The following is an 18,194-nucleotide window of genomic DNA, read 5'->3' on the forward strand; positions in this document are numbered from 1 at the left end:
GAGGTTTCTCTTCATTCTGATAAGACAATTAATAAAATAATCGAAACTGAAAGTATAGAACACAAATCATCACCTTAGAATTGGGTTCACGTTCATGTTTTCACGTTTCTTTATGGGACTGGCACAGGGTAGTGGTGGAGGTTTGGTTTTGAATCAGCATTTGTTTGTCAGTTGGCAAAATTACACACAAACTACGAAACAGACTTGGTGGAAGACTACGGTATGGGTCAGGGAGGAAACCACTTCATTTGGATGCTGAACCATTTTGATATACATGTGTCTTCCATTTTCTTTGTGAGGTTTGAATGTTCTCCTTGTGTCTGTGTCGGTTTTCTCTTTGGCTTCAACCTCGCTGCAACCCTCAAAGGAGAAACAGCTGAGATGAAGTCAGGATGGATGGTAAATGTACGATTGTGCAGCTTCGCTATGACTCAAGCGTTGTTGGACATAAAGACATTCAAACACACAAAATATAAACTTTTATTCACTAACAGTTATATTTTATTTTACAATTTTTATTGTAAATCTATGAATTAAAAAATTAGGATACTGTAAATTCAGATTTGGTCTCTGGCAGCTCTCAGAGGGAGTGCTCTGTTAGTAAAAAAATACAGATTTCCGACACATAAAACTCTTTGAAACATATTATAAGACGTCTGGTCCCATGTTTTTGAGCACAGGTAACTTAGTGTTGGAATGATGAAGATGCACATTCATCTCCAGAGTCAGGGTTTGCAGATACAAAGTGCAAGGAAGTGCAACAAGTTCTAATGACAGGATAAAGGGTGACATCTAACTGACAGTCAATGGACAATTGATATTGGTGCAACACTGCAACTGTCCACTAGCAAACATGTTCACCCCTGACTGTGAATGGACAGTACTGTGTCAGTCCTCCAGGAGGCGTCCTGGCTCCACTCGCAGCAGCGCCGCCTCCACACTGTCCGTGTACCTGAGGCCCTCCAGATCAGCCGCTAAGAGAACCTCCAGAACAGAGGGCTGAGGGAGTGCGAGTGAGAAACACAATAACTCTATATCTAGTTTGCTGTGGTTGTTATAAAAACTGAATTCTGGCCCAAAATAATAATCTCACCTGTAATCCTGAAAAGATCAGTTGCACGTCTCGTTGTTTGAACTGTCTCAGCACGTCCCTGAGCTCGCTGACCACCGTGTAATCTACGATGCTGACGTGATGGCAGTCCAGGACCACTGAGCGCGGAGGAGACGCTGAGGGAGATGATAAGGGGAGAGAGAAGAGTGGGTAAATGACAGGAAAGAGAGGAGGTGATGTGAAGTGTCTGATACACAAAACCTCACCTTTCAGAGCGTGGGTGTGTATAATGTGGCTGAGATACTCTGTGGCTGGAAAACTTAGTCCACTGCTCAACTCCATCACTAGTGCACCATGATCAGACACCTGCACGCAATACACACACACTGTTAGCACAAACATGGGTATACATGGACTTTAACTCTGAGACTTCTGCATCTGGTGATTCAAATGTCCCAAAGTCTCTAATCATCTTTTTGACAGATAATCATATTTCTCTGAAATATCTTACTTTGACCGTAAAGTAAAGGAGAGGATTAGGGTTAAAACATGATATCAAAATAATATTAAATGTTATTTTAAACAGCAATATCAATCGTTATTGTGGAAAACTGAGAACCTTTTTTCCAGCATATCCAAAGAACTAAATTCCTGAGGCACTAAACCTCATGACTTGAAGCTAAAGTTAGGTAAATGTGATAAATGTAGATGATGTGAGACTGTGGTGTCAGTTATAAATAATCACAGCAGGAAAATGATTGATTTTAATGTGTAGAAGTTTGTTTGGATTTCTTGTTGGTTAAAGGCCCAGTTCAGACCTGTTCCTGCCTTAAGACCAGTTCAGGCCTTTGCTTTAAAAGCAAATAACCACGCATGTCAATTGGGCTAAGAAAGCCCAAATTATGTTGTTTTTACCGAGTCTGACAATGACAATGCTGGTGTGTGTGTTGGCACGACCAAGTGAGCGAGAGACAGCGAGAGAGAACGAGAGAGAGAGAGAACAAGAGCGAGAGCTAGAGAGAGAGAGAGAGAGAGAGAGAGAGAGAGAGAGAGAGAGAGAGAGAGGTTGACAGAAGACAGGAGTGGCTGAATGAACTTTGAGCAGCTGCTGCTTAGAGAGTTTTGGCATTATTATGTGTTGGGCAGTGTGGATATCGTGGCCACATAAATCACATTTCATTCATTGAATAACAGTAGCAGGTCAGAAACCTACATCTGGTCCTTCATGTGTGGCCCAGGAGTCGGCCAAAGGGCTCAAAGGCAGATCCAGAGCTTCAGGAGCGAAACATCATTTTGTTAATTGTATTATATCCAGTGAAGAGGTCTTATTAGCAAATTACTCTCTTGTGCCTTTTGAGACAATAGCACCAAAGTTGTGGAACGCCCGACCTACATCAAGGTTTGCTGATTTTGTGGAATCATTTAAAAACCACAAACCTGTTTAAAAAGGCACTCAGTCATTTAAGTTGACCAGATCTGTTTCTGTATGCACTTTACTGGACACTATATGGTTGTTTTGTTTTGTGTGTGTTTGTCTTCTGTTTTTACTTTTTGTACGGTTTAACTGTTTTTTACTTTCTGGGCCCTGCAAAGCACTTAATAACTATTGTATGTGAAAAGTCCTTTGTTACTTACTTTACAAAAAACAGTGAGCAAATTAGTGTGCTGCCTTTGAAAGGATTCGGAAAGGACATGAACATTTCAGTTAAGATATTTACTGCACCTTTATCTGGGGTCTGGCCGTGTTGTACAGCAGCAGGACTCCAGATACAGCCACTCCTCCGATAATACCGTACTGCACCTGCCAGAAGCTCAAGAGGAACGTCACGACAAAAGGCAGCAGGTCCAGCTCTGTGGAGGTCACACGAGCATCCAGACTTCAAATAAACAGACAGATCCACGGAGGCAAAACATTGAGGTAATACCTACTGCGTATCCTCCACATCTTAAGCACGACGTGATAATCCACCATGGGAGCCACCGCACAGATGATCACAGCCGCCAGAGAAGCTTTGGGGATGTAGTAGAAGGCCGGCATGAGGAACGCCAGAGAGAGCAACACGATCACACCTGCAAGCACCACAGAGGGAAGGTCACATTTACAGGAATTTCTCATTTTCAATTTTATTAAACACACAAACTCAAGAAAAAGAAGTCAAATGAATACATTCAGTAAAACAGATTGCTTTAATGATCATGATTTTTAATGGGGAGGAATGGGTATTGTCTTTGTGGAGAGAGAAAACCGAGTTAGGACATCAGGAACTGTGTAATGTTTAATGGACCCAGAAAAGCAAAAATGTAAAAGTAAGGCAAGACAAGGTTGTGGCATCTAAAGGAACAGCAGTTTATGTGATGCTCTGTTTTAGAGAAATCCTTCTCTTCTGTGATGAGCATACTCATGAGTGTATAAATTTGCTGTTTAATTGGTTGAAAAAAAGGCAAACCAATATAAATATTTTATGGCAGTGTATAATAAAAAAAAAGCTTAATGTTTCTCTGCTAAAGCCAGTCCCTGATGTTTTCTTTAATCTCTGACCTTCATGACAACAATTAACGGAGGAGAAAGAGAAGGGAGAAGGAGTTCATAAGTAACTCAGTAGTCATTAGTGGAGACGTACATGACAATTTAGTACTCACAGGTCAGACCACAGCCTGTGAAGTTCTGTGATTGTATCTTTTGTGCAGTTTGAATGTCACTATGTTGATAATTTCTGCCCATGGACAGAGGTGGACAGAGAGATAGACCCCCGTCAATGTACCCCAAACCTCTGTGGTTGTTCTGGCTACAGTAAGTGTCTCCAGGACCACATCTTATCATGATCTCATGATCTCACAAGCACACAAGCACGCACGCACGCACACACACACACACACACACACACACACACACACACACACACACACACACACACACACACACACACACACACACACACACACACACACACACACACACACACACACACACACACACACACACACACACACACAAAACAAAACAAAACAAAACAATACCCGCCCCGCTGTACTGGCTTGTAAAGAAACAGGGGAGAGGTTTTGAAGAAAATGTAATATCACAGATAACCACAAGAGGGTAGAAGAGAGTTTAAGTGAGCGTTGACTCACCGGTGATGATTCCTCCTGCAGGAGTACAGACACCAGTCTGGGAGTTCACTGCTGTCCTGGAGGTGAAGAGAAAAATATGACAGTGTATATATGTGATAGCAGTCTGTCTCTCTCTCACTCACACGCACGCACACACACCCACACACACACATAAACACACACAAACTCACACACATGTTCTTATACACAGACACACACACACACACACACACCTCCCAAAGCTGCCGGTGACAGGGTATGCTGACACAAAGGAGCCCATGATGTTGGTCACACCAATTGCCAGCAGCTCCTGGTTGGCATCAATCCTATAGTTGTTCTGACTGGCTAAGGACAAACAGGAAGCTCAAATCAGCCGACATTTTGTTAAAACGCTCGTTCTTCAGCTGCATGAATTCTAGTGCGAGTGCAATGTGTAGAAAAGTGCTGTGACAATAATTCAATTCATTTTGATTCATTTTGTCATGTCGAAAAATAAGCAGCATGCTACACCACTCACCAAAAGCTTTGGCAATAGCGATGCTCTCCAACAGACCCATGAGGGGAATCACAGCGAGCCCTCCTCCAAAATCCTGCACCAAAATAAACATAGATTAAAAAAATGACTGCTCAGCTGGATTTCTTGAAAACATGAAAGAATATGGGAAGTGAAAGTTGAAAAAATGACTTCACAAGAAAAATCCACTGACTCAATCCTGGTGCTGTCACATGATGTTTACCTCTACGATCTCTCCAAAGGAGACGATGGTGCCGTTGGCTGTTGTGTCTGAGGTGGGTGGGGGCCTGAATGGCGGGAGCCCCTGGGAGGTTTTCCCAGTGATTGTGAACACGTGATAACCATATGCATCCCACGAAAACGCTATGAAGGAGGCAGCCACGACCACCAGAGCGTTACGCACTGAGCGTGAGCGATAAGGAGGAGGACAAACAGAAGGCAAAGTGGACTGATTCATATGTTATCCTGTGTTAAAGTGAAACATCACACAAACACACACTCATGCAGATCCTTACTTGTAGCAACAGCCCACACTACTTTCCTGGAGAGTTTAGCATAGCGGGGCGCGTCGTCAGAGCCCAAACCCGTCTTCATACACATCAACATGACCAGCAGTGTGAGACACAGCAGACCCAGGACCACGTCTCCGATCCTGGCCTCTGGGATCTTGGAGAAGGTGTAGTAAACCTCCAGGTAGAACTGGTGGGGAATGCCCTGCAGCCCCAGAATATTCTAACAGAAACAACAGCAACAGTATTTTAATGCCAAGTGTGTGTGTGGTGTGTGTGTGTGTGTGTGTGTGTGTGTGTGTGTGTGTGTGTGTGTGTGTCTAACACTCACCTTGACCTGGCCAAAGCCAATGGTCACTGCAGCAGCACAAGTGAAGCCTTTTATTACAGGGAAAGAGATGAAGTCTAAGAGAAAACCTGCAGACGACAATAAGTCATGTTATTTTAATTCTGGTTCCTGTTTAAGAACTGGTTGGGACAACAGATGGAAGTTAGCTGTTAGCAGTTAACTGCTTACTCTTGCTCATTGAAATAGATTTGTCTGTTGATCAATGATCACTCTCCCTATCAAATGAAATTATAAATAAATACATGAGGCAATTAAGTATTTACGTAGTCATAATCTCGGACAAATCATGCAGGAACGATTCGGATCCACAGATTTCACAGAAATACTGTGGTTACAGCTGATGGGCTCAGCACAGGAAGTCATAGATGTGGTGGTAGGAAGTGGCTTTCACACACACGCAAACTAATATCCTGTCTTATTGCAGTTCACTCCCTAAACCACTGAGAGTTTTTACATTACATTTCTATAACAACTCTTCAAAGGGGGGTTCAAGTCTCTTTTTTCAATCTGGGCCATATGTTTAGGAATGTGGGTGTGTAAATGAAAGGTGCTTACACAAATGTTTGGAATGGGTCCAGGGGATAACCTCCGCTGGCAGCTTCAACACAGTAGCTACATCTTATGGGGCAACTGTAACAGTCCATGAAATACACATTAAAAGTAATTTTTTTCACAACTTAAATTCTCGAATTCTGGCCCTGGCTATCTCCTCCAGTTTATTTTGGGCACATATGGGAATTTCTCCAGCACAGCTCTGTTGATCAGAGGGGGGAATCCTATGATGTGGTCCCACAGCATTTTATAGTATCAGAAAAAACGTCTGTGGACGCATCAAGATCACCAATATTTGGCATCAACAGGTCCCACTATCTACACCAAAGGCCTTCCTCCTCTGTGGACATGCTGTCACACTACCCACAGGAACACCACCAGTTTGTAAAGTTCTGCAGCCGTGCAGCAGCGCATTGTCCCTTCTCTGCTGATTGCCTTTCTCTTTCTCGTCTTCGTCCATATACTCTGACTCAAACAAGTGGGGAGGACCATCAGCGTCATTGACATTGTCTAAATCAGAAAGAGCCACAATAGTTCCTCTCATAGTAAAATCCAAACTCCTCTCTCCAACTCTCTTACTCTCACTCATGTTTCCACCTCCATCTTCCTGCAACAACTTAAGTCTCGTGAAGCTTGAGACTGAGAATTCCTGTTAAGTGAGACATGCATAATGTGGCCAGACTCTTAATGAAGACCCTGATTAATAATTTGAGAATTTCATTGGGGAAGAAAAACTTTCAGTGCATATTTCCTGGACAGTTACAGTTGCCCCACAAAATTGCATCGTAGCCACTGCTGCCATGTCCTGGCTGCCAGCAGAAACAATCTACTACTCCATTCATTTTCACACACAGTTATAAACACAGGGATCAGGTTGAAAAATACTGGAATTCACCTAAAAACTGCTGAATTGGTTTTAAATATTGTTCACACTAAATTCCACTCAGTTTAATAAAACCTCATCCAATAGCCTCTCGCGTTTTGACCAAATTTAGAAAATCTCCACAAAATAAATTGAAATACAAGGTTTCCATGTGAGCTCAGCAGACCCCCCATCCCCCCCGCGCGCGCTAACCTAATCTCAGTAACGCCATCCCAGCCTGGATGACTCCACAGAGGAGGCTGAGGAGCACGGCTCGGTGTGGCTGTCCCCCAACCAAAGAGAAACACAGGAGGGACATGATGGCTGTGGGACCCAGTGTCACATCCTTAGAGGTCCCCAGGAGGGTGTAAATGAACCCCCCCATGAAGGCAGAGTAGAGTCCGTACTGTTGAGAGAAATGTTTTCAGGTTAAAACATGAACAGAGGTGCAATTAACATGTAATTAATTTCATGTTTGAAGAACAGTTTGATCTTCACCATGCTAAATTTATTTTCAGGTCCATCTGCTGTAGGCGGGTAAGGGTTAGGTTTCTCTGCGCTCAGCTTGACATACAGTGTGTAACTTCTGCCACTAGGAGTCTCTCAATCAAAACAACAACAAAAGACCTAGTTCGATGACAGTGTGACGCAGCGTGGGATAATGGGAGTTATTGTCTAAACCACCATGAATAATCCTGACCCATCACGAGCCGACTGTCTAACAGTCTAACTGGCTAAAAGTGTGTTTATCCTCCGCCTTTCGTCGTTTATCCCAGAACTTATGCAGAAAAAGGCAAATAAAGGCAACCAAAATTACCTCAAATCAAAAATCGTGGATTTCTCTGGGCTTCAAAATTGTTTGAAAAATGTTGAATCATATAAATACACAAGTAAGGAATAATATATAGCAGAGCTCTAGGTGTTTTTAGACATTTTAATGAAGAATTGTTTCATCTTATATCTTTAAACTTCTGTTGAAGATCTTTATGTACAAGCAGGTTTTATGACATCACAACTAGTTTGGAAATCAGTCATTGTGTAATTTATAATTTCCAAGCAGCTGAAATATCCGGAGAGACTTGAATCTGAATAAAAATAAAAACAAAAAGATGAACTTTCACACAAAAGAAGAGCTGGGACTCACCTGCACAGGAAGACCGGCTACTTCAGCGTAAGCCAGCGCCTGCGGTACAGTCGTCAGCCCGACTGTGATCCCTGCAAGCAGGTCCATCTGAAGCCACTTCAGCCTGTACCTGGGAAGCCAGGTGAGGATGGGCAACCAGGCCTTCAGGGTGTTATAGGAGCAGCAGCCACCGGCTGACACTCGTCCCACCAGACGTTCGTCCATTGTACTGGAGAGGTGAGAGGTGAGGGGGGGGGGGGGGGGGGGTAACCTTAAGAGGAGGAGGATGACAGAAGGGATGATAAAACAGATGTGAGAGAACAAAGGGATAAAGTTTGACCTAATAAAATGTGTCCCTGGTTACAGAATAAATAACACTTACAGAAACACCTCCAGGTTAAATGTCACTCACTGGAGTTATGCAAGTGCTAACCAGTTTTTCTGGTTTAGGTTTTGCCTGCTGTGAATCTTCTTTCCCGACAAGAGCTCTGTGCACACGCATGAGTCAGTCTGTCTGTGTTTTTTTCTGGATGAAACACAGCAAATCAAAGGGACTTGCTGCCATTTCCTAAGATTCATGCTTCGATCTATGTGAAGTGGAGAAAACAAACAAACAAAAGGTCAGCCACCAGCATGAAGCCAGATCATTTGGACAATAATCACATGCTGTCTACAGTTCTGTCTAGTATGTTGTCGAGATAACTCAAACCATGCACATATAAATGTTTTTCTGACCTTTGACCTGATTGGCCTTTGAAACTTTATAATCATGTGATGATCATATGACAGGTAACCTACAAGCCATAAAACTCACTGACCACATATATACCACATATATGCGTTATAAATCCTCCACTGACAGTGTGTTATGTACTTATCTGCCACTAGATTCTTAATCTATGATATTCTTCTAAAATGAATGAACAGTTTAAATGAAACAGTAAGATGTGTGACTGGAATAACACACGCAACAATATCAACAGAATATAATGCAATGCTACAGAAAAACCATAGAGTAGAACAGAAAGAGACACATTGGAATGGATAAGAAAAAAGTAATGGAATGCAACCAAATTAAAACAACACAAGTGAATACAAATGGATTGAAAACCACACAATATATTAAATATAATACATTATAATACAATAATAATAGAATAGTACAATACAATAGGATACAATACAATAGACTAGAACCAATGCAATACATTACAATACAACAGAGTAGAGCAAAATAGAAACAACACAATAGAACAATAGCATATAATAGAGTAAACCGGAATAGAATATGATTGAAACAACACAATAGATGTCAATAAATGGAACAGAATATAAACAACATGATAGGAAACTTAAAAAGACTAAATTAAGAAAAAATTGAACAACTGAATAAAACTTACACGTAGGAACAACACGGTTAAATGTGATAGAATAAAAAAGAAGAGAAGAGACACTAATGGAATGGAGCAGAAGAATAGAAACAACACAGAAAAGAAAGAATAGAAGAGAGTCTCACCGTGTGTGTGTGTGTCCACCAGTTTAACAGTGTGACCAAGCAACTCTGCACTGATTCATTCTCATACTCTTCCTCCTGCTCCTCATCTACCTCTTCTTCTTTTTATTTCTCTTCTTCCACCAAACCACTGAGGCAGCGCGAGACTCGAGTTCCTGTTTTCACTCGTCACGTGACCCGTGTCATGTGACCGCACGCTGAGCGAGGACACAGGAAGAAGTGAGAGCAGTGTTTTTTGTTGTTGGTTAAACGACTGATTCTGTTACAGTGTGTGTCCCACCGGCTCCACGCCCACATCACTGAGCTGTGTGTTGATACGACGGGTTTCAATGCAAGCAAAGGTTCACAGCAAGGGCAGAAGAGCCCGTCCTGAAACTTAAAGAGTGGCCGAGGTGATCATCATCATCATCATTATCAACATTCCTCCTCATCATCTTCATCATCATGCTGCTGCAGTTGCTTTGTCTCGTTTTGAGCTCACTTTGCACCACAGAGGCAAAGACCAGAAACGTGCTGCTGATTATTGGTGAGCGAACTTCTACATTTCTGTCCACGTACAAAGACTCTGATTTCTTATGATGATGTTACCGCATGTACCTGAGAGAAACAGCAGAAACGTTTCTCTGATTAATCCAAAGTGAAACCTCCAAAATGCGCCCAGAGTTGAATCAACTCAAACTGAGCATTATAACCTTCCTGAAGGAGGGTTTATTGCAGAGCTGCTGTACTTAACTGCATTAGATATAGCTTGGTGTACCTAATAAACTGAGCATCCCAGACAAAGTATTCTAACATGCCATGTGAGGTTGTTTAATTGCTTGACAAGCAATAGTACTTAATTACTCAATAATAGTCTATTGATGCAAAACGTATTTTGATTTGTGTGTTTGTTTGTGTGTGTGTGTGTTTGTGAGAGAGAGAAAGAGAGGGATCATAATTATAATGTCAGATACATTTGCCCTCCACAGCAATATATAATGTACCTCCCCAACAAAAGTGTTTGTATATTTTTTGTGCAGGGGTGATTACCAGCATAAATCAATCCATACAGTACTGAGTTCATAACAACACCTGACATACACACATGCTCATTGCAAGTGCGTGAATGGATATCAAATCACCATTAATGCTAACTGCATCTTGCCATGTTAAAGAAAGTGAAAAATGACAGAATACAGAGGGACGGATCATGTTCCACACCAGGGCCCAATACGAGCAGTTCATTTACAAATGTACATCATCTGACAGTATCAGGACCCCCAATCTTCTTATCTGATACAACTACCAGTTGCTGTATGTTAACTTCAAGTAGATGTACACACACATCATGAAGAGAACCTGTGTTTTCCCTCGTCCAGCCGACGATGCAGGTTTTGAGACGGAGGTGTACAACAACTCTGTGGTCCGCACCCCCCACCTGCGCTCTCTAGCCCAGCGCAGCCTGGTGTTCAGCAACGCCTTCACATCTGTCAGCAGCTGCTCCCCCAGCCGCTCCACCATCCTCACTGGCCTGCCCCAGGTAACACACGCACACACACACACACACATACACACACACACAATCAGACAGCGCTGTGTGCGTTGTAATGAGATGGAAAAGGGCGGACCATGAACTTACAAACATAATAACAGAGAGACTACCATATGTCATTTTTGATAAACAAAATGTCAAGCACATTCGATAGAGAGGGGAGATTTCGTGTATATGGAGGGGTCCCCCCAAATGTCTCCATTACTTCAGAGGACATTGCATTGACTGACATTGATTTCCTGGAGAGTTACTCTAACCTTAACCATAGTTACTACTTGCCTAAACTAATCTTAACTTAAACTTGTACTTCACTTTAACCTCAAAATATGTCTCCACCTTAAAATTTTATAATTTAGGGTGGGGGGTGACACACACACACACACACGCACACGCGCACACACACACACATACGCGCACACACACACACATACGCGCACACAGCATTGAGGTGTGTTTGTCTTGTTTCCAGCATCAGAATGGAATGTACGGGCTTCATCAGGGCGTCCATCACTTCAACTCGTTTGATGCCGTACAAAGTCTGCCCCTGCTCCTCAGTAAGGCCAAGGTACACACAGGTCAGTAACAAATAAACCAGTTTATCTCCATTATCTACACACACATACACACACACACTCACTTGCTTTTTAATCGCATATTATTCATTTTTTTTGCATTCTCTCATCCCTGTAGGTATTATTGGGAAGAAGCACGTCGGTCCTGGATCCGTCTACCCTTTCGACTTCGCCTACACGGAGGAGAACAACTCTGTCCTCCAGGTGGGGAGGAACATCACCCGCATCAAACTCCTGGTCCGCAAGTTTTTCAAGACGCACAAAGAGGAAGCCATGGAGCAAAGGCGGAAGAAAGAAGAGAATAAAGGAGACAGTGATGATAAAAGAAGTGAAGAGAGACCGTTTTTCCTTTATGTCGCCTTCCACGACACCCACAGATGTGGACATTCGCAGCCCCAGTACGGAGCTTTCTGTGAGAAGTTTGGTAATGGTGAGATGGGGATGGGACGAATACCTGACTGGACTCCAGAATATTACACACCAGACCAAGTAAAGGTCAGTGAAGTAAAGAGTTTCTATAGTGACATGTAGAAAGAGATACGATTTTTCAATCAAAAACAAGGATAATTAACTGTTTAATATATAAATAAATATTTGTATACAATATATTTTATAAGAGATTTCAACATATTTTATGAATCATAAAATGATCATACAAATGTAATAGCACAGTTCTTAACATCAGATATAAAGCACCAACCGAACATTTCTGGAACTCAAGTGACAGATGTGTCTTCCTTTGCCTCTGCTTCTCTCTCCGCTGGATGTCTAATATTAGATATAATTCACCTGAGTTTTGTTTTGTCCCACCCATCATAACAATTGTTTATCTGGTCTGCCTCAACTCTGCACTTCAGGTTCCTCCCTTTGTGCCAGACACACCTGCAGCCCGAGCGGACCTGGCTGCACAGTACACCACAGTCAGCCGGCTGGATCAGGGTCTGAAACGACAACCTACACGTACACAAGATAACCAGATGGAGACAGGTCTTGTTTTTGTATAACACCACCTATGTAAATTCCCTCTGCAGGTATTGGATTAGTTCTTCAGGAGCTCAGGGACGCTGGTTATGAGAACGACACGCTGGTAATCTACAGCTCAGACAACGGCATCCCCTTCCCTAACGGCAGAACCAACCTGTACCGCTCCGGCACGGCAGAACCCATGCTGGTGTCCTCCCCAGAGCACAGGGAGCGTTGGGGAGACACCAGCCAGGCCTACGTCAGTCTCCTTGGTAAGAAATGGAGACTGAGAATACGGATTTAATACAATAGAAAATCTACCTTGGGATGCTTCCTACCCCTGGAAGGGAACCACTGGCTTTTAAACACACTAGCAAACATGAAGGTCAGTTTGTTTATCTTAAGAGCATAAAACCGCCACAAGAGGGAGACGGACCAATGAGGTCTCAGCAGCAGATGGCAGATTTAACTGGATAAAGGGAAGCAGTTAAATGTGAAAATGAATATTATACATAGGATTTATTTGATATATTATTTATTTGTTGAATCTTTCTTAACTCAAAAGGAAACACTTGTTACATTAGCAAATCCCCCCCCCCCAAAAAAATCCCCCCCATTCATCGACATACATGGTTTTATTGTACAGGTGTCTCTCTGTATTCACTATGAAATAGCAGTGGCTCTTTAGTTCACTATTTCATTTTTTAGTTCAACTTTTTATTCTTACTTTCTCACTCTATTTTGTGGCAGACATGACTCCCACCATTCTGGACTGGTTTTCTGTTCCCTACCCGTCCTACAGCCTCCCGGGCAGCTCCTCCACCCTGGTCCATCTCACCGGTCGCTCCTTGCTGCCCGCGCTGGTCACAGAGCCCGGCCAGTGGCACACCACCTACGCCAGCCAGTCCCTCCACGAGGTCTGTGAGCGTCGCTGCTTTCAAACAAGACGTCAGCAACACACGCACACAAGGGAGAGAAACACACGGCCGTCTTAACTGCTCTACCGTCATTTGTGATTTCAGGTCACCATGTACTACCCAACCCGCTCTGTCCACCAGGGGGCATACCACCTTCTCCACAACCTACACTACCGGATGCCCTTCCCGATTGACCAAGACCTGTACGTGTCCCCCACCTTCCAGGACCTGCTGAACCGCACCAGGCTGAGTGAGCCGACGCACTGGTTCAAGAGTCTGGAGCAGTATTACTACAGAGAGCGCTGGGAGCTGTACGACTCCAGGTCTGCTGCTCATTTTGTTTCAGTGTTTGTCACAACAGAGGGAGGAAGAAGTTCACTGGGACGAACCACAGATCAAAAAAGAACTAGTGGGTTAAAGGATAAGATCAAGTTCTCAAATGTATAGTAGTACAACAGTACATGGACGACAACCATGAGATCCACTGATGAAATGAACCTGCAACAGATAACAGTTTAGAAATGTATTGATGTGATTAGAAAAAGCTCAAAAACTGTCGCCATTAGGGAGAAAAAAAGGAAAATTACATAAACAAAGATCAATGTTCATAAGAGGAAGTGGGTCAGATTCTCCTGCTCCAGTTTGGTGATCTCCTTAAAAAACCTCAACAATGTCAAAAATGGCTTCACTACAGATCAAAAACAGAAAAAGCAACAGCTACTGTGTTGAACTTCGAGGTGAATTTTGTTCTGCTCATATTTAACATTGTTAACTTAGTATTGTCCATTTTACATTTGAATGTTTTCGTAAATGACATTAAGTAACTGAAATCTGAGCTCCTATCACAAAAACACATACAAGCCCTGAAATATGACACATGCACTAAAATGTCGGTCTGTAATTTTATTCTAATGCTGTAAGTAAACAGAGAATAATATATTTGCTTTTAATTAGCAAATAAATAGAAAAATTACTGATGAATAGACATATCAAAGATTCTTGCTCACACCATTGACCAGTCAATGTTTGGTCAGATTTGCCATTTATTGAGTTTGTACTTTAATACTTACAAAGAAAAAAGATAAGAGATCGGGAAATGATTGCAGTTGTTTTATTTAAATCATTAATTACCATAAAATCAGCTATAATTCAACTTTTTACTCTCTAATTGAGCATCTATTAATAGCTTATAAATGTTTAATAAAAGGTTTATAACACTATAATGGAGCAGTTCACAGCACTGAGGACATTTGAATTGTATAGTATTAGCTATTATAACCTATGAAGGCATATTATGGACACATTCATATTATTATTATAATTTCCTTATTCATTATTATATTTCTTTATAATTACAACTGTTTTACCTTATTTTCATTGATTATCTGTTTTTAAATCATCCTCCACTTACAGTGTCTCTACAAGAAGAGTTAAAGTTTATGACAAATACATTAATACACAATGACAACTTCATTATGTGAAGAGTTTAATAAACCATGTCTCTAATCTCGATATAATGCTTATATATCCAAAACAGATTGGTAAAATTAATGAAGTTCTTTCTAAGATCTCGGCTGTGGCCCTGAATGTTTCAATATGAGCAATTGTTTCACCATCACAGGACAGACCCACTGGAGATGAGGAACCTGGTATCAGACCCGTCCTACAGCGGCGTGCTCGAGAGCCTGAGGCAGAGTCTGCAGAAGTGGCAGTGGGAGACCGGGGACCCCTGGGTCTGTGGACCAGACTATGTCCTGGAGGACAAACTGGAGCCGCACTGCAGGCCACTCTACAATGGACTCTGATGGACTCTAATGGTACTTTTACTCATCCATGGCCAATTTGTGTATATATTTTTATATGTTTAAAGTTCAATAATAAACATTAAAGTTGTCCCAACATTATTTGTCTTTATATTACAAAATAATTGAATCATTCTGATCAGTGGCTCTTCTTATCTGTGTCTATACATTTAACGTATCTTTTCTCATCATCCAGACGCCATGATAACCTTGTTTCATAGAAAGCCAATGTGGTTATAAAATATGTTGTTATTATTTAATTGAACAAACGTAGATGCATCCCTCCTCTGTCTTAATCGCTGTCGCTGTTGCTCTTGTTCTGATTTGCGAGCCTCACGGGGTTCATGACGCAGGACCTGTGAGCTCCATGAATCAATAAGTAAAAAAAGCTTTTTATTGATAAAGGCCTTTTACTCAGAGGTCCACTTTGAAGTCGGACTGATTCAAACGAAGAAGGTTGCTAAAATTTGGATAAGTCAATTATTCATTATTGATCTGCTCATTTCCCCCCCCTCTCCTATTTCTGTCCAACTTCACTGATCTTGGGGTCTTTTGAAGCCCCACACGCTGATTCTGCTTCATTACAGTCTTTTTGTTTGATGCACAGTTGCATATCATTGGTTTTTATACATCATGGGAGATTTTGAGCCAACAAATCTGCCCGTAAGATAATAAAGAAGGACATTTTGTACATCAGTAATTTATAAACTATTCTGGACAGGTTTGAGTTTTAAAGCAGGGAGCGCTGCATGGGAGCTGAACGACTACAGCTACAGCTGCTTGTGTTTTGTCAGTGATCAGTGAAAATATTAATTGTGATGATTCACAGATATAACTTCACGTTACAGGATAAGATCAAGCTTCTAAACGCAGAGTAGTCACAGAACTTGGCCGACAACGTAAGATCCACTGAAATGAGATAAACCTGTTGCATGTGTTTTTACCCTGAGTTGAGATTTCGAAGCTAAGAATCTTCCTATAACATGATGAACGACACTCTGTTTGTCATTCATTTAAAAAAACATTTGGTTTTAAGTTTTGACATCCTACGTCATTGACTATCCTGCTCCACTGCTGATAACAACTTTCACTTTAACAAGCGTCAGAGAAGACATCCCCATACGTCTCCAACCCTCTCATACTCTATACCACACGCACGCACACACGCACACACCATCCCTCGCATGTCACCACCGAGCCAGCGGATCGATTGTGATAGGTCCTTTCCTCCTCCTGAATACAGATGGCTCATTATCCACCCACCTCAACTTTGATTTGATGAACATGGTCGGTCACGATAACGTCTCAGCCTATATAAGCACCACAAAGTTCCCCAAACAGCCAACAAAACATAAAGTCTCCCGCTGACGCAGAGCAGAAAGAAGAACAGCGCCGTCTCTCACTTTGCGTAAAGGAAAGGAAAGAGGTGCCAGGACGGTTCCAGACATGGAGAGGTCCGTCAGATTTGCCGTGGTGTGCGTTGGAGTGTCCCTGCTCATCTCCTGCCATCCAGTCGAAGCCTGGTACAAACAGTCGACCGGGCCCAGCTACTACTCGGTGGGTCGCGCCTCTGGTTTGCTGTCCGGTATCAGGAGGTCGCCGTACGTCCGCAGGGCCGAGTCCGAGGAGACGCAGACGGAGAGCGGGGAGACGACGGGTCAAAATGTGATCCCCGAGACCAACAGGCAGATATCCATCCTCAAAAACATGGTGAGTGCAGTCATAACGATGCGCTCTTTATTCCTCCTCGCTTTCCACTTTCCAATACTTATATGGCGATGCTTAATTATTTGAACTTGGTAATATTTGAACTAGATAAGCATTAAATATTGATAAGCTTTTACTTTTGTTTCTTACAGTTGAGATCGAAACTGTAAATAGCGGTTTAATACCCATGCGTAAAGGCGCACAACAGTGAGCGCCGCAGCTCAAAGCGCAGCCAGGAGACAAAAATACAGAGCATTTATATAAGAGAACAGTCAGCCTCAGCTTATTATTACCTACTGTTAATTAATCTTAATATTTCGGCTATATTTAAAATGAAATGGTTAGTTCAGAAACTTCTACCTGCAGCTGAGTACATGATGGTGGAAGAAAAGAAGGATACAAACCAGGACGATTCTTTTTTGGGCTGAATTTTATTTCTTAAACTTACTTTTTCTCATCCCTTCCTCTCCCATCCTTCAGGCAATCTGCGTAAAGGACGTCTCTCCGAACCTGAAGAGCTGCGAGCTGCTGCGGGACGGGACCGGCACCTTCCAGTGCAAGGCGGACGTCTTCCTCACCCTGGACTCCCTGGACTGTCTGTCCGCGTGAGTCCCCGCGGGTAGATCTGGCGGAGGCAGGGAGACATGTCATCCTTGTCCCCAACCTTCCCGGGGGCGCCTCTCTGGAAACCGAAGAAAATGCAGGAAGAGGGGGGGAAAAGTAGGCATGAGGGATGGATGAGTGTGTTGGGGTTGATGGCGCAGAGGAAAAGCTGATCTTTATCAATGATGGACCGCTGCAGACTCTGAATGTTCTCATTTAAAAACATTCTTCTTTTCTTTTGCTTTCGTTACATGAGTATAGAAAACGATGTTAATTGAAACCACTTTGTTTCCACCCGACTTCCTATCTTTACTGCCCAACCCCTGACATGTACTTACCCTTGCCAAAATGTATTAAATGTCCAGACAGTTGGCTGCAGAGCATATTTCTTGGAAAGTACTTTTATTTATTTTATCTATTAAAATGGACGCTGGTAACTTGTGTGGTCTAAAGTTGTCTTTAAATATTTATTGAAAAAGTAGAATAAGTGATCTGTGCAGTGCTGCCTCACCTAACAG

The 18,194-nt window shown here is 42.4% G+C and overlaps 3 protein-coding genes across 4 annotated transcripts; 2 read left to right on the plus strand and 1 right to left on the minus strand.

Moving 5' to 3' along the window:
* Positions 1-462: 462 nt before the first annotated feature.
* slc26a11 (solute carrier family 26 member 11) lies at positions 463-9,776 on the minus strand. 2 transcript variants are annotated; one of them, XM_053419730.1, is made up of 15 exons: positions 9,585-9,776; positions 8,451-8,655; positions 8,090-8,297; positions 7,159-7,351; positions 5,514-5,599; positions 5,189-5,405; positions 4,897-5,075; positions 4,677-4,749; positions 4,393-4,504; positions 4,181-4,236; positions 2,981-3,121; positions 2,775-2,902; positions 1,318-1,417; positions 1,094-1,227; positions 463-999 (listed from the first exon to the last, which is right to left on the minus strand). In XM_053419730.1, exons 3-15 carry the CDS (start codon positions 8,291-8,293, stop codon positions 889-891), a joined length of 1,734 nt encoding a protein of 577 aa, XP_053275705.1. In that variant the 5' UTR covers positions 8,294-8,297; positions 8,451-8,655; positions 9,585-9,776; the 3' UTR covers positions 463-888. The 2 variants fall into 2 exon arrangements, with proteins under 2 accessions (XP_053275705.1, XP_053275704.1); XM_053419729.1 differs by having other exon boundaries at positions 8,090-8,339.
* Positions 9,742-15,463, plus strand: sgsh (N-sulfoglucosamine sulfohydrolase (sulfamidase)). Its single transcript, XM_053419731.1, has 9 exons — positions 9,742-10,107; positions 10,940-11,100; positions 11,582-11,687; positions 11,803-12,179; positions 12,542-12,623; positions 12,716-12,919; positions 13,398-13,564; positions 13,670-13,887; positions 15,186-15,463. Exons 1-9 carry the CDS (start codon positions 10,026-10,028, stop codon positions 15,367-15,369), a joined length of 1,581 nt encoding a protein of 526 aa, XP_053275706.1. The 5' UTR covers positions 9,742-10,025; the 3' UTR covers positions 15,370-15,463.
* A 1,075-nt stretch (positions 15,464-16,538) lies between these two features.
* On the plus strand, positions 16,539-18,117 carry npb (neuropeptide B). Its single transcript, XM_053419737.1, has 2 exons — positions 16,539-17,076; positions 17,554-18,117. Exons 1-2 carry the CDS (start codon positions 16,813-16,815, stop codon positions 17,680-17,682), a joined length of 393 nt encoding a protein of 130 aa, XP_053275712.1. The 5' UTR covers positions 16,539-16,812; the 3' UTR covers positions 17,683-18,117.
* Positions 18,118-18,194: the final 77 nt, after the last annotated feature.

This window comes from Pleuronectes platessa, chromosome 3, assembly GCF_947347685.1.
Source record: "Pleuronectes platessa chromosome 3, fPlePla1.1, whole genome shotgun sequence".
NCBI classification, from domain to species: Eukaryota; Metazoa; Chordata; class Actinopteri; order Pleuronectiformes; family Pleuronectidae; genus Pleuronectes; species Pleuronectes platessa.

Bases quoted from the DNA above. Each gene is read 5' to 3' on its own strand.
- npb (XM_053419737.1), top strand. From the start codon at position 16,813: ATGGAGAGGTCCGTCAGATTTGCCGTGGTGTGCGTTGGAGTGTCCCTG. The intron at 17,077-17,553 runs GTGAGTGCAGTC...CCCATCCTTCAG, and splicing joins TATCCATCCTCAAAAACATG to GCAATCTGCGTAAAGGACGT.
- sgsh (XM_053419731.1), top strand. From the start codon at position 10,026: ATGCTGCTGCAGTTGCTTTGTCTCGTTTTGAGCTCACTTTGCACCACA. The intron at 12,624-12,715 runs GTCTGAAACGAC...TTCCCTCTGCAG, and splicing joins AGTCAGCCGGCTGGATCAGG to GTATTGGATTAGTTCTTCAG. The intron at 13,888-15,185 runs GTCTGCTGCTCA...TCACCATCACAG, and splicing joins TGGGAGCTGTACGACTCCAG to GACAGACCCACTGGAGATGA.
- slc26a11 (XM_053419730.1), bottom strand. From the start codon at position 8,293: ATGGACGAACGTCTGGTGGGACGAGTGTCAGCCGGTGGCTGCTGCTCC. The intron at 4,237-4,392 runs GTGTGTGTGTGT...CTTCACCTCCAG, and splicing joins GTCACCGGCAGCTTTGGGAG to GACAGCAGTGAACTCCCAGA. The intron at 1,418-2,774 runs GTGCAGTAAATA...TATTGCGTGCAG, and splicing joins CGGCCAGACCCCAGATAAAG to GTGTCTGATCATGGTGCACT.